General features: G+C 36.2%; 1 protein-coding gene across 1 annotated transcript; it reads right to left on the bottom strand.

Moving 5' to 3' along the window:
* Nucleotides 1-13,298: 13,298 nt before the first annotated feature.
* On the bottom strand, nt 13,299-14,378 carry LOC107027685. Its single transcript, XM_015228783.1, has one exon. The coding sequence runs from the start codon at nt 14,376-14,378 to the stop codon at nt 13,299-13,301; it is 1,080 nt and encodes a 359-aa protein (XP_015084269.1).
* Nucleotides 14,379-14,506: the final 128 nt, after the last annotated feature.

Below are 14,506 nucleotides of genomic sequence, written 5' to 3'. Positions count from 1 at the left end.
TCATATCTCATTGTAGAAAAATCGAAATCATGAACCGTTTGATTTTTCAGAAACTAGATTTTTTGATTTCTAACATACCCGAAATTCAAAATTTAATACTTTTAGAATCTTTCTAGATGATTTTTTGAATTTAGCTCTAGATTCTGTCATGCTAAAAATTCGTCACTTTTTTACAGCCTGACATGGTCGTCGTAGAAAATTCATATCTCATTACAGAAAAATTAAAATCATGAACCGTTTGATTTTTCAGAAACTAGATTTTTTGATTTCTAACATACCCGAAATTCAAAATTTAATACTTTTAGAATCTTTCTAGATGGTTTTTTGAAGTTAGCTCTAGATTCTGTCATGCTAAAAATTCGTCACTTTTTTACAGCCTGACATGGTCGTCGTAGAAAATTCATATCTCATTACAGAAAAATTAAAATCATGAACCGTTTGATTTTTCAGAAACTAGATTTTTTGATTTCTAACATACCCGAAATTCAAAATTTAATACTTTTAGAATCTTTCTAGATGGTTTTTTGAAGTTAGCTCTAGATTCTGTCATGCTAAAAATTCGTCACTTTTTTACAGCCTGACATGGTCGTCGTAGAAAATTCATATCTCATTACAGAAAAATTAAAATCATGAACCGTTTGATTTTTCAGAAACTAGATTTTTTGATTTCTAACATACCCGAAATTCAAAATTTAATACTTTTAGAATCTTTCTAGATGGTTTTTTGAAGTTAGCTCTAGATTCTGTCATGCTAAAAATTCGTCACTTTTTTACAGCCTGACATGGTCGTCGTAGAAAATTCATATCTCATTACAGAAAAATTAAAATCATGAACCGTTTGATTTTTCAGAAACTAGATTTTTTGATTTCTAACATACCCGAAATTCAAAATTTAATACTTTTAGAATCTTTCTAGATGGTTTTTTGAAGTTAGCTCTAGATTCTGTCATGCTAAAAATTCGTCACTTTTTTACAGCCTGACATGGTCGTCGTAGAAAATTCATATCTCATTACAGAAAAATTAAAATCATGAACCGTTTGATTTTTCAGAAACTAGATTTTTTGATTTCTAACATACCCGAAATTCAAAATTTAATACTTTTAGAATCTTTCTAGATGGTTTTTTGAAGTTAGCTCTAGATTCTGTCATGCTAAAAATTCGTCACTTTTTTACAGCCTGACATGGTCGTCGTAGAAAATTCATATCTCATTACAGAAAAATTAAAATCATGAACCGTTTGATTTTTCAGAAACTAGATTTTTTGATTTCTAACATACCCGAAATTCAAAATTTAATACTTTTAGAATCTTTCTAGATGGTTTTTTGAAGTTAGCTCTAGATTCTGTCATGCTAAAAATTCGTCACTTTTTTACAGCCTGACATGGTCGTCGTAGAAAATTCATATCTCATTACAGAAAAATTAAAATCATGAACCGTTTGATTTTTCAGAAACTAGATTTTTTGATTTCTAACATACCCGAAATTCAAAATTTAATACTTTTAGAATCTTTCTAGATGGTTTTTTGAAGTTAGCTCTAGATTCTGTCATGCTAAAAATTCGTCACTTTTTTACAGCCTGACATGGTCGTCGTAGAAAATTCATATCTCATTACAGAAAAATTAAAATCATGAACCGTTTGATTTTTCAGAAACTAGATTTTTTGATTTCTAACATACCCGAAATTCAAAATTTAATACTTTTAGAATCTTTCTAGATGGTTTTTTGAAGTTAGCTCTAGATTCTGTCATGCTAAAAATTCGTCACTTTTTTACAGCCTGACATGGTCGTCGTAGAAAATTCATATCTCATTACAGAAAAATTAAAATCATGAACCGTTTGATTTTTCAGAAACTAGATTTTTTGATTTCTAACATACCCGAAATTCAAAATTTAATACTTTTAGAATCTTTCTAGATGGTTTTTTGAAGTTAGCTCTAGATTCTGTCATGCTAAAAATTCGTCACTTTTTTACAGCCTGACATGTTCGTCGTAGAAAATTCATATCTCATTGTAGAAAAATCAAAATCATGAACCGTTTGATTTTTCAAAAACTAGACTTTTTGATTTCTAACATATCCAAAATTCAAAATTTAATACCTTCAGAATCTTTCTAGATGATTTTTTGAAGTTAGCTCTAGATTCTGTCATGCTAAAAATTTGTCACTTTTTTACAGCCTGACATGTTCGGCGTAGAAAATTCATATCTCATTGTAGAAAAATCAAAATCATGAACCGTTTGATTTTTCAGAAATTAGACTTTTCGATCTCTAACATATCCAAAATTCAAAATTTAATACTTTTAGAATCTTTCTAGATGATTTTTTGAAGTTAGCTCTAGATCCTGTCATGCTAAAAATTCGTCACTTTTTTACAGCCTGACATGTTCGGCGTAGAAAATTCATATCTCATTGTAGAAAAATCAAAATCATGAACCGTTTGATTTTTCAGAAATTAGACTTTTCGATCTCTAACATATCCAAAATTCAAAATTTAATACTTTTAGAATCTTTCTAGATGATTTTTTGAAGTTAGCTCTAGATCCTGTCATGCTAAAAATTCGTCACTTTTTTACAGCCTGACATGTTCGGCGTAGAAAATTCATATCTCATTGTAGAAAAATCAAAATCATGAACCGTTTGATTTTTCAGAAATTAGACTTTTCGATCTCTAACATATCCAAAATTCAAAATTTAATACTTTTAGAATCTTTCTAGATGATTTTTTGAAGTTAGCTCTAGATCCTGTCATGCTAAAAATTCGTCACTTTTTTACAGCCTGACATGTTCGGCGTAGAAAATTCATATCTCATTGTAGAAAAATCAAAATCATGAACCGTTTGATTTTTCAGAAATTAGACTTTTCGATCTCTAACATATCCAAAATTCAAAATTTAATACTTTTAGAATCTTTCTAGATGATTTTTTGAAGTTAGCTCTAGATCCTGTCATGCTAAAAATTCGTCACTTTTTTACAGCCTGACATGTTCGGCGTAGAAAATTCATATCTCATTGTAGAAAAATCAAAATCATGAACCGTTTGATTTTTCAGAAATTAGACTTTTCGATCTCTAACATATCCAAAATTCAAAATTTAATACTTTTAGAATCTTTCTAGATGATTTTTTGAAGTTAGCTCTAGATCCTGTCATGCTAAAAATTCGTCACTTTTTTACAGCCTGACATGTTCGGCGTAGAAAATTCATATCTCATTGTAGAAAAATCAAAATCATGAACCGTTTGATTTTTCAGAAATTAGACTTTTCGATCTCTAACATATCCAAAATTCAAAATTTAATACTTTTAGAATCTTTCTAGATGATTTTTTGAAGTTAGCTCTAGATCCTGTCATGCTAAAAATTCGTCACTTTTTTACAGCCTGACATGTTCGGCGTAGAAAATTCATATCTCATTGTAGAAAAATCAAAATCATGAACCGTTTGATTTTTCAGAAATTAGACTTTTCGATCTCTAACATATCCAAAATTCAAAATTTAATACTTTTAGAATCTTTCTAGATGATTTTTTGAAGTTAGCTCTAGATCCTGTCATGCTAAAAATTCGTCACTTTTTTACAGCCTGACATGTTCGGCGTAGAAAATTCATATCTCATTGTAGAAAAATCAAAATCATGAACCGTTTGATTTTTCAGAAATTAGACTTTTCGATCTCTAACATATCCAAAATTCAAAATTTAATACTTTTAGAATCTTTCTAGATGATTTTTTGAAGTTAGCTCTAGATCCTGTCATGCTAAAAATTCGTCACTTTTTTACAGCCTGACATGTTCGGCGTAGAAAATTCATATCTCATTGTAGAAAAATCAAAATCATGAACCGTTTGATTTTTCAGAAATTAGACTTTTCGATCTCTAACATATCCAAAATTCAAAATTTAATACTTTTAGAATCTTTCTAGATGATTTTTTGAAGTTAGCTCTAGATTCTGTCATGCTAAAAATTTGTCACTTTTTTACAGCCTGACATGTTCGTCGTAGAAAATTCATATCTCATTACAGAAAAATTAAAATCATGAACCGTTTGATTTTTCAGAAATTAGACTTTTCGATCTCTAACATATCCAAAATTCAAAATTTAACACCTTTTGAATCTTTCTAGATGAGTTTTGAAGTTAGCTCTAGATTCTGCCATGCTAAAAAATTTCAGATTTGTGTGACTTACTAAAAATCTCGTGTCTTGACGTAGGAACAACGAAATCACAATCCACTTGGTGATATCTAGACATAAAGGTCTACAACACATCCAAGATTCAAGATTTAATACCTTTCGAGTCTCAAACATCTTGACGGGTAACAATCTCTCCTTCACTTGTATTTCCTTTATTTTTTTTTTGTAGATCAGCAAAAGAAATTTCATATTTTATGGAGGCTACATAATGGAAGGATTTATCACATAAAAATGTGCTTAACGTCCATGCCTTAACAAAATAAATAAATAATACTCTCAAGGTGTTCCATGGCCCCGAATGCTTAACCAACTTGATGCTTTACTAGAATACCGTGTAATGCTCTTGCCTCGAAAATAACCTCAAGGTTTTACAAGGTCCCGAATGCTTAACCAACTTGAAGCTTTTACTAGAATACCGTGTAACGCTCCCCCCTTGAAAATAAACTCAAGGTGTTACAAGTTTCCGAATGTTTAACCATGAAGCTTTACTAGAATACGTGTAACGCTCCCGTCTTGAAGATAACCTCAAGTTGTTACAAGGTCCCGAATGCTTTTCCAACTTGAAGCTTTACTAGAATGCCGTGTAACACTCCCCCCTTGAAAATAAACTCAAGGTGTTACAAGTTTCCGAATGTTTAACCATGAAGCTTTACTAGAATACCGTGTAACACTCCCGCCTTGAAAATAAACTCAAGGTGTTACAAGTTCCCGAATTCTTAACCAACTTGAAGCTTTAATAGGATACCGTATAACGCTCCCGCCTTGAAAATAAACTCAAGGTGTTACAAGTTCCCGAATTCTTAACCAACTTGAAGCTTTAATAGGATACCGTATAACGCTCCCGCCTTGAAAATAAACTCAAGGTGTTACAAGTTCCCGAATTCTTAACCAACTTGAAGCTTTAATAGGATACCGTATAACGCTCCCGCCTTGAAAATAAACTCAAGGTGTTACAAGTTCCCGAATTCTTAACCAACTTGAAGCTTTAATAGGATACCGTATAACGCTCCCGCCTTGAAAATAAACTCAAGGTGTTACAAGTTCCCGAATTCTTAACCAACTTGAAGCTTTAATAGGATACCGTATAACGCTCCCGCCTTGAAAATAAACTCAAGGTGTTACAAGTTCCCGAATTCTTAACCAACTTGAAGCTTTAATAGGATACCGTATAACGCTCCCGCCTTGAAAATAAACTCAAGGTGTTACAAGTTCCCGAATTCTTAACCAACTTGAAGCTTTAATAGGATACCGTATAACGCTCCCGCCTTGAAAATAAACTCAAGGTGTTACAAGTTCCCGAATTCTTAACCAACTTGAAGCTTTAATAGGATACCGTATAACGCTCCCGCCTTGAAAATAAACTCAAGGTGTTACAAGTTCCCGAATTCTTAACCAACTTGAAGCTTTAATAGGATACCGTATAACGCTCCCGCCTTGAAAATAAACTCAAGGTGTTACAAGTTCCCGAATTCTTAACCAACTTGAAGCTTTAATAGGATACCGTATAACGCTCCCGCCTTGAAAATAAACTCAAGGTGTTACAAGTTCCCGAATTCTTAACCAACTTGAAGCTTTAATAGGATACCGTATAACGCTCCCGCCTTGAAAATAAACTCAAGGTGTTACAAGTTCCCGAATTCTTAACCAACTTGAAGCTTTAATAGGATACCGTATAACGCTCCCGCCTTGAAAATAAACTCAAGGTGTTACAAGTTCCCGAATTCTTAACCAACTTGAAGCTTTAATAGGATACCGTATAACGCTCCCGCCTTGAAAATAAACTCAAGGTGTTACAAGTTCCCGAATTCTTAACCAACTTGAAGCTTTAATAGGATACCGTATAACGCTCCCGCCTTGAAAATAAACTCAAGGTGTTACAAGTTCCCGAATTCTTAACCAACTTGAAGCTTTAATAGGATACCGTATAACGCTCCCGCCTTGAAAATAAACTCAAGGTGTTACAAGTTCCCGAATTCTTAACCAACTTGAAGCTTTAATAGGATACCGTATAACGCTCCCGCCTTGAAAATAAACTCAAGGTGTTACAAGTTCCCGAATTCTTAACCAACTTGAAGCTTTAATAGGATACCGTATAACGCTCCCGCCTTGAAAATAAACTCAAGGTGTTACAAGTTCCCGAATTCTTAACCAACTTGAAGCTTTAATAGGATACCGTATAACGCTCCCGCCTTGAAAATAAACTCAAGGTGTTACAAGTTCCCGAATTCTTAACCAACTTGAAGCTTTAATAGGATACCGTATAACGCTCCCGCCTTGAAAATAAACTCAAGGTGTTACAAGTTCCCGAATTCTTAACCAACTTGAAGCTTTAATAGGATACCGTATAACGCTCCCGCCTTGAAAATAAACTCAAGGTGTTACAAGTTCCCGAATTCTTAACCAACTTGAAGCTTTAATAGGATACCGTATAACGCTCCCGCCTTGAAAATAAACTCAAGGTGTTACAAGTTCCCGAATTCTTAACCAACTTGAAGCTTTAATAGGATACCGTATAACGCTCCCGCCTTGAAAATAAACTCAAGGTGTTACAAGTTTCCGAATGTTTAACCATGAAGCTTTACTAGAATACCGTGTAACACTCCCGCCTTGAAAATAAACTCAAGGTGTTACAAGTTCCCGAATTCTTAACCAACTTGAAGCTTTAATAGGATACCGTATAACGCTCCCGCCTTGAAAATAAACTCAAGGTGTTACAAGGTCCCGAATGCTTAACCATGAAGCTTTACTAAAATACCGTGTAACGCTCCCGCCTTGNTTAAATTCAAGGTGTTACAAGGTCCCGAATGCTTGACCAACTTGAGACAGGATAAACCCGTGAAAAGACCAGTTTAAGGTGCAAAGGGACAAATATTGTCAACCTTAAGACATGGAAATTTAAAGATCCTTTTAAAGATAAATCCGTGGGAACTCTAGCTTAAGGTGCAAAGGGACAAGTTTGTCCACCTTAAGGCATAAAAATTTAAAGATTCGTTGAAGGATAAATTCGCAACAAAGCTAGGTTAAGGTGCAAAAGGACAAATATCGTCCACCTTAAGGCATGAAAAATTTAAAGATCCTTTTAAATATACACAAGTGAAAAGGTCAACTTAAGGTGCAAAGGGACAAATCTTGTCCACCTTAAGACATAAAAATTTAAAAAGATTCTTTTAAGTATACACCCGTGAAAAGGCCTAGCTTAAGGTGCAAAGGGACAAGTTTGTCCACCTTAAAACATAGAAATTCAAAGATCTATTGAGGGATAATCCGCAACAAAGCTAGCTTAAGGTGCAAAGGGACAAATCTCGCGCACCTTTAGGCATGGAATTCAATTACATACGCATTTGGAGACTTCTACTTACATACTTGAAGTCTTACCTTCATACTAGAGGATTTGAATACTTCAACCTGTATACTTAGAGAACTTTGATACTTCAAATAATAAACTCGAAGAATATAAAGACTTCAATTTGCATACTTGATCTTATTTAAAGACTTCACTGTACTAATTAGAGACTTATATTTTATAAAGGTTTGCCCCCTCCATTGACCCATCAATACTTCGTGCAAGTCTTAAGTTTGATGAGACAAAAAATAAAATAAAATATATATCGCTTTGACTTTCATGCAATAGATCAAGTAGGAATATTTTTTTGACACTCGTGCAACTGAACTTAGAATATGGTTCTAAGCGCCTACGTACCTCAATAAAGAGGATCAAGTCACAACGTAGTTCTGGGGATTTGAGTGATTATTCTTTTTTTTTTGTGGTTGTGCCGTACACAGTTTATACTCTTGCGGGCCAGGAGTGACATGCAATTTAGGCTCGTACCTTAAGGAGCATCATCTTACTTCAAGGATAGTATCTCTTTAGGAATTTGACATTAATAGGACCGATTCTTAAGCCATCAGCATCAACAAGCTTGTAAGCACCATTTGAATATGCTTCTTGTACGACATATGGTCCATCCCACTTTGAGGTAAATTTGCCCCCAGACTTGTGCGAAGTAATGATTGGTCTTCTTACCGCGAGAACTTGATCTCCAACTTGAAAGCACCTCAAGCGAACCTTCTTATTAAAAGCACGAGATAGACGAGCTTGATAACATTCAAGGTTTTGTTGGGCTTCTAACATCTTTTCATCAAGTGCTTCTAACTCAGCAAAACGCAATCGAGCATTTTCTTCCTCAATGAGCCCTTCTTGAATAGCAAGTCTTAAAGAGGGTATTTGACGCTCGAGTGGCAGGACTGCTTCAACTCCAAAAGCAAGTGAATATGGTGTTGCTTGAGTTGGTGTGCGATATGTTGTCCTATATTCCCACAAAGCTTCTTCCATTCTTTCATGCCAATCCCGTTTGGATTTGGAGACAACTTTTTTGAGCAGGTTGCATAGAGTCTTATTGAATGATTCAGCAAGACCATTAGCGGCAGCATGGTACATAGAAGATTTACGCTGCTTAAAGTAAAAAAGATCACAAATCTTGTTCATTAACTTGTTATCAAATGGTTTGCCATTGTATGTTATTATATAGCGAGGGATGCCAAAGCGATAGATAATATTTTACTCGGATAAAATTTGCAACATTCTCTTTCTTCACCTCTTTAAGAGCGACAGCTTCAGCCCATTTTGAAGAGTAATTAGTTGCAGCCAAAATGTACAAGTGTCCACCAGAAGACTTCGGTAATGGTCCTATAATATCCAGTCCCCAAGCGTCAAATGGCCAAGATGCGAAGGTTGGGTGCAATACTTCGGGTGGCTGATGAATGAAATTCGCATGAAATTGACAAGCATCGCATTTCCTGGCGTAATATAAGCAATCTTTCACCATGGTTGGCCAGTAATACCCCATCCTCTTTATGTGAAAGTGAAGTTTTGGTCCAGATTGATGTGATCCACATACTCCTGAGTGTGCTTCTTGCAGTGCTTTAATTGCTTCTTCCTCTCCCAAAGATCATAATAACATACCCTCAAGTGATCTCCTATATAATGTATCCTTGTAGTAAAGGAAACGAGGTGCACGACGACGTATGTCAGTTCTTCTTCTTGGATTTTATGGAAGTATCCCATAACATAGTAGTCAATGATGGGTTGTCTCCAATCTTCCTTCGCAGCTTCAACAATGGCGACGATATGATCAAGCTTATTTTCAATATATTCTTCCTCATTTGACGGTGGTACTATCCATTTTTCGACAGACAGTTACTTGCGTTTGATCAGGAAGGTTAGCGTTGAAGCTAGAGTAGCCAATGCATCAGCTTTCTTATTCTCTGTTCGACGCACATGTTGAAGGGTTACATCCCCACACCATCTTATCAACTTTTGAGCATAATCATGATAAGGTCGCAATTCAGGCTTTTTTACCTCATAACTTCCTAAGAGTTAATTAATCACCAATTGAGAGTCACCAAAGACCTGTAAATGTAATTGTTTCATGTCAATGACCATTTCAAGTCCAAGTATCAGTACTTGATATTCAGCGACATTATTGGAGCAACATTGTTTTAGAGTAAAAGAGAATGGTAGAATCTCTTTGTGAAGTGATGAACACCACGCCAGCACCAGCTTCGCTGCGATGTGCAGCCCCGTCAAAGTACATTTTCCAAGGAGGTTGAACTTCAATTAACATCGCATCTTCATCAGGAAACTCATCAGTTAACTCCCAATCATTTGGTATAGGATGGTCTGCTAAGAAATCCGCTAGCACTTGTCCCTTCACAGATTTTTGAGGGATGTACACAATCACAAATTGTTGGAATTGGAGGTACCATCTTGCTAGTCGGTCACTAAGGACAGGTTTTGACATAACAAACTTGATGGGATTTGCTCTAGAAATAAGGCGGACAACATGAGCTTGAAAATAATGCTTCATCTTTTGAATTGAGAAGACCAGTGCCAAGCATAACTTTTCAATTGGCGAATAATTTAGCTCATTTGGCGTCATCGTTCTACTTAAGTAATAAAGAGCATTTTCTTTGCCTTCACTATTCTCTTGAGCTAACAGGGCTCCTACAGACCTTTCTTGTGCTGCAATGTAGAGTATCAATGGTTTTCCAGGTATAGGGGCTGCCAAAACCGGAGGTTTCGCTAGATACGATTTGATACTTTTAAAGGCTTCGCTACATGTTTGGTCCCAATTAAAAGGAGCACCTTTCTTCATGAGATGACTGAATGGTTGACATCTCCCCGCTAGATTTGAGATGAACCTTCTCAAGTAGGCTAACTTTCCTTGGAGACTTTTTAACTCATGAATATCTCGAGGTTCAGGCATCTTTGATATTGCATCGACTTTGGCTTGATCAATTTCAATTCCTCGATGTCTCACAATAAAGCCAAGGAACTTGCCGGAAGTAACTCCGAAGGCACATTTCAATGGATTCATCCTTAGTTGATATCTTCGGAGTAACTCAAACACCATCCTTAAGTCTTTCAAATGATCACCCCTCTTCCTCGACTTTACTACCAAATCATCAACATAACATTCAACATTTTTATGGAGCAAGTCGTCAAAGATATTTTGCATAGCCCTTTGATATGTGGCGCCAGCATTCTTTAAACCAAATAACATCACTTTTTAGCAATAAATACCTTTTGGCGTGCGAAATGCAATGAGTTCTTCATCTTTTGGTGACATGCGGATTTGATTATATCCAGAAGAACCATCCATGAACGACATTGCCTCATAACCAGTGGTTGCATCAATCATCAACTCTGGAATGAGAAGAGGAAACTCATCTTTAGGGCATGCATTATTGAGATCTCTAAAGTCAACGCAAACTCGAATTTGACCATTCTTCTTCCTCACAGGAACAATACTTGAAATCCATATAGGATATTTGACCTCACGAATAAAGACTGCCTCAATGAGTTTGTTAAATTCATTTTCTATCAACGGAATCAAGTCTGGTCTAAAATGTCTTTGAGCTTGTTTAACTGGACGAGAACCATTTTTGACTGCCAATTGATGGACCGCTACTTTAGGATTCAATCCAGGCATTTCTTTGTAACTCCAAGCGAATAAATCTCTATATTCTTTGAGTATATTCATGTAAGCGACTTCTTCATCAATTTTCTAGAAACGCACTCAAGTAAGTTGGCTTCGGATCTTCATCAGTGCCAAGGTTAACTTCCTTCAAAGGATCTATTGTGATCTTTACCCTTCTTCAAGTTCTGGTGGAGCATCTTTAGCATCTTTCTCTTCCACAGGATCATTGTCATTGACTGATATATGACAACACGAGACAATATCTTCTACCTCTTCCTCAATCTTCTTTTGAGAGGAAAGAATCATACTCATTTTGGATTGTCACATGATTTGAGGAACCTACACTTTCTTCATCTTCCTCGCGCTCTTTGGTGTAAACCACAGTATGAACCTTTGCCTTGAGTTTCTCTTTACAGAAAAACATACGTTCCACTCGTCGCCTTATCCTAGAAGGAATCAAACTTCTGAAATCCTTTCGAATCAAATGTGAAGTAGGCTTTGTAACTTTCAAATAACTTCTCAGGTTCTTGTTATTCTTCTTCAGAGGACCTAACCTCTCAAACACAGAAATTCTTGTTGTCGCTTCACCAAGTCGATCAAAGACAGAAGGCCTTTTATTGGGAGCAGTGACATCATCTTTAAAAGTTATATGATTATTACTGGCCCTTCTTATGGAAATGCTAATTGGCAGCGGTTGGCTATAAAATAGGCCTTCACGTGCTTTCCTAGTTGTATCTTCTGATGGGAGTTTCCCTAGCGCTGATGGCTCGCTAGGGTTGTATCCTGCCTTCACAAATAACTTGTAGGCATTGGGATCAAAACCTTCTTTTGTGCGCTTTGTAGGGAGAGCCATATCTAGCACTTGATCTTGAGCAACTGACTTTTCTGGCAACTTTGCAGACAAGTTTATTGCATCAATCCGTCTGATAGGAAGAGTTAGCCCTCCTAATGCATTTTCTTCAAGGTTAGATGGTTGATCTTGTTTTTTTCTTCTCTTTTGGAACATAGCAAAGCCTAGAAGTCTGCTTCTTCTTTGAAGACATGATCTTCCCTTCATTAAGAATGGGACAAGAGTCTTTAGTGTCAATTTTCACCTTTTCGATAGCTGCATCAAATCTTTTGCTTACAATATTATCAATCTTGATTGATTTGACGTCATTGGATTTGACCCCTTTAACAACATAACTTCTCATATAGAATTTCGCATCCGCAAAGTGTGTCTCCACTTTGGTGAAAGGATTATCATCTGCAACTATCTTTCTTTCAATTTCACCTTCCAGATATTTCAAACATTGATAGTAAGAAGATGAGACAATTCTATTGTCATGTACCCAAGGCCTGCCAAGTAATATACTGTATGATGTCTTTGCGTCAATCACATGCATCCATGCACTTGATCGCAAATCTCCCATGTGGATCTCTAATTTAATAGAGCCTATGGACCTCTGCCTGCCTTGATTAAATCCTTGTATCAACAGACGACTTTCACTAAGTTCCCCAGTCGTGATGCAAGTTCCTTCAATGTGTGGATAGGCAAAATGTTGACTCCAGATCCTTCATCTATTAAGATTCTATTTATCTTCTTCTCTAGCACATGGCCCACCATATACAAAGGACAATTGTGTAATGTTTCACCAAATAGAAGCTCGTTATCCGTAAATGTGATTTTAGTATCACAGACATGTGCTTCTTGGGAAGAAAGTTCAATAGATTTTTCAGAATATGAAAGAGACATCATTTCTGAGATTTCCCTTGTTTCTTTTTCTTCTTCCCCAGGAGACACTTTTGGTGAGGATTCACTCATTGTTCCTTCTTTTACAGTAGGAGGCACCTTCATTGTTTGTCCTTTATCCACATTGAAACATGATGCCTTGACATTGCCTTGAGTAGACTTTGTGTCGAACGAGCTTGGCAAGAATTCCTCTAGAGTCATAAGACGTCGAGGTTTTTGGTAGTGATGCACTTCAACCTTTGCCTTTTTGGGGCGCTTGATTGATTTTTGCTTTTCTGATGTTTTCACCATTTTTCCTCTAACCGGTTTCTCTGATAATTCTTTTCGTAAGCTTGACTTGTTGCATCTTCGACTAGTTACAAGAATCCAACCCTCATCACCATCTATGTCCACGTCCTGTTCTACTGGATTTTTTCTTCATGCTTTTCAGAGATATACATTTGGATCGGATCCAATGACCCAAACGTGATAGAGATCTGGTTAGAACTAGCCTTCTCATCATCAAGGATAATTTTATTTTCGTTCACCAATCGCATCACTCTATCCTTAAAGACAAAACATTTTTCGAGAGGATGACTCACAAGTCTGTGATACTTGCAATAATTTGGGTCATCAGTTTTTCCAGCTTCATCGGGTCGCTTCATCTCTGGCAAGTCAATGAGCTTTAACTCAAGCAATTCATCAAAAATTTTAGAAACGTCAGAATCCAAGAAGGGATACTTTTTCCCTTGCATCTCGCTTAACGTCGACTTTTGATTTGAACGTGCTTGGAAAGTCGTTCTCACATTTTGTTTTACGCCCTCATTCGTGGTGAACTTTGCGGGTGATACATTTACACTCATGGATTCTTTGTTGTCATTTCTGGGCAGAAACTTGCTCCATCTCTTGGGTTCCTGCTTGTCCCTTCCTTTGCGAGGATCATGGACAATACTCATATCTTTTCCGGCAGATGACATGCTCAACTCCATATCATGAGCGCGAGTAGCTAAATCCTCGAAAGATTTTGGTTTTATTCCTTGCAAGATGTAAAGAAGCTCCCAGTGCATTCCTTGAATACACATTTCGATTGCAGAAGCTTCACTAAGCCTGTCCTTGCAATTTAGGATTGCATTCCTCCATCGATTTATGAAATCTATGACCGGTTCGTCCTTCCTTTGGCGAGTATTCGTGAGTTCTACCATGCTCACCGTGCGCCTTATGCTATGGAAGCGATTGAGAAACTCATGTTCTAGTTGCTCCCAACTATCAATAGAGTTAGGTTCGAGATCCGTGTACCAATCAAAGGCATTTCCTTTTAGAGAGAGGAAAAACTGTTTTACAAGATAGTCTCCATATGTTCCAGCATTATTACATGTCTCCACGAAGTGCGAGACATGTCGTTTCGGATTTCCTTTTCCCTCAAATTTTTGAAATTTGGAAGGTTGATAACCAGCAGGAATTTTAAAGTTATCAATCCTAGCAGTGTATGGCTTAGCGTACATATGAGAAGACTTGGTGGAGACTTAATACTTATCTTTGATAGTGCCTTCAATAAACTCTTTCAAGCGATCGAGTGGGATCATTCCTTCAGAAGAAACTGGCATCTCTTTAACAAACGGGGCTTTCTTAG

This window comes from Solanum pennellii, chromosome 8 (genome assembly GCF_001406875.1).
Source record: "Solanum pennellii chromosome 8, SPENNV200".
NCBI lineage: Eukaryota > Viridiplantae > Streptophyta > Magnoliopsida > Solanales > Solanaceae > Solanum > Solanum pennellii.
The sequence above is the reverse complement of the archived record's forward strand: the minus strand, read 5'-3'. Positions and strand labels throughout refer to the sequence as shown.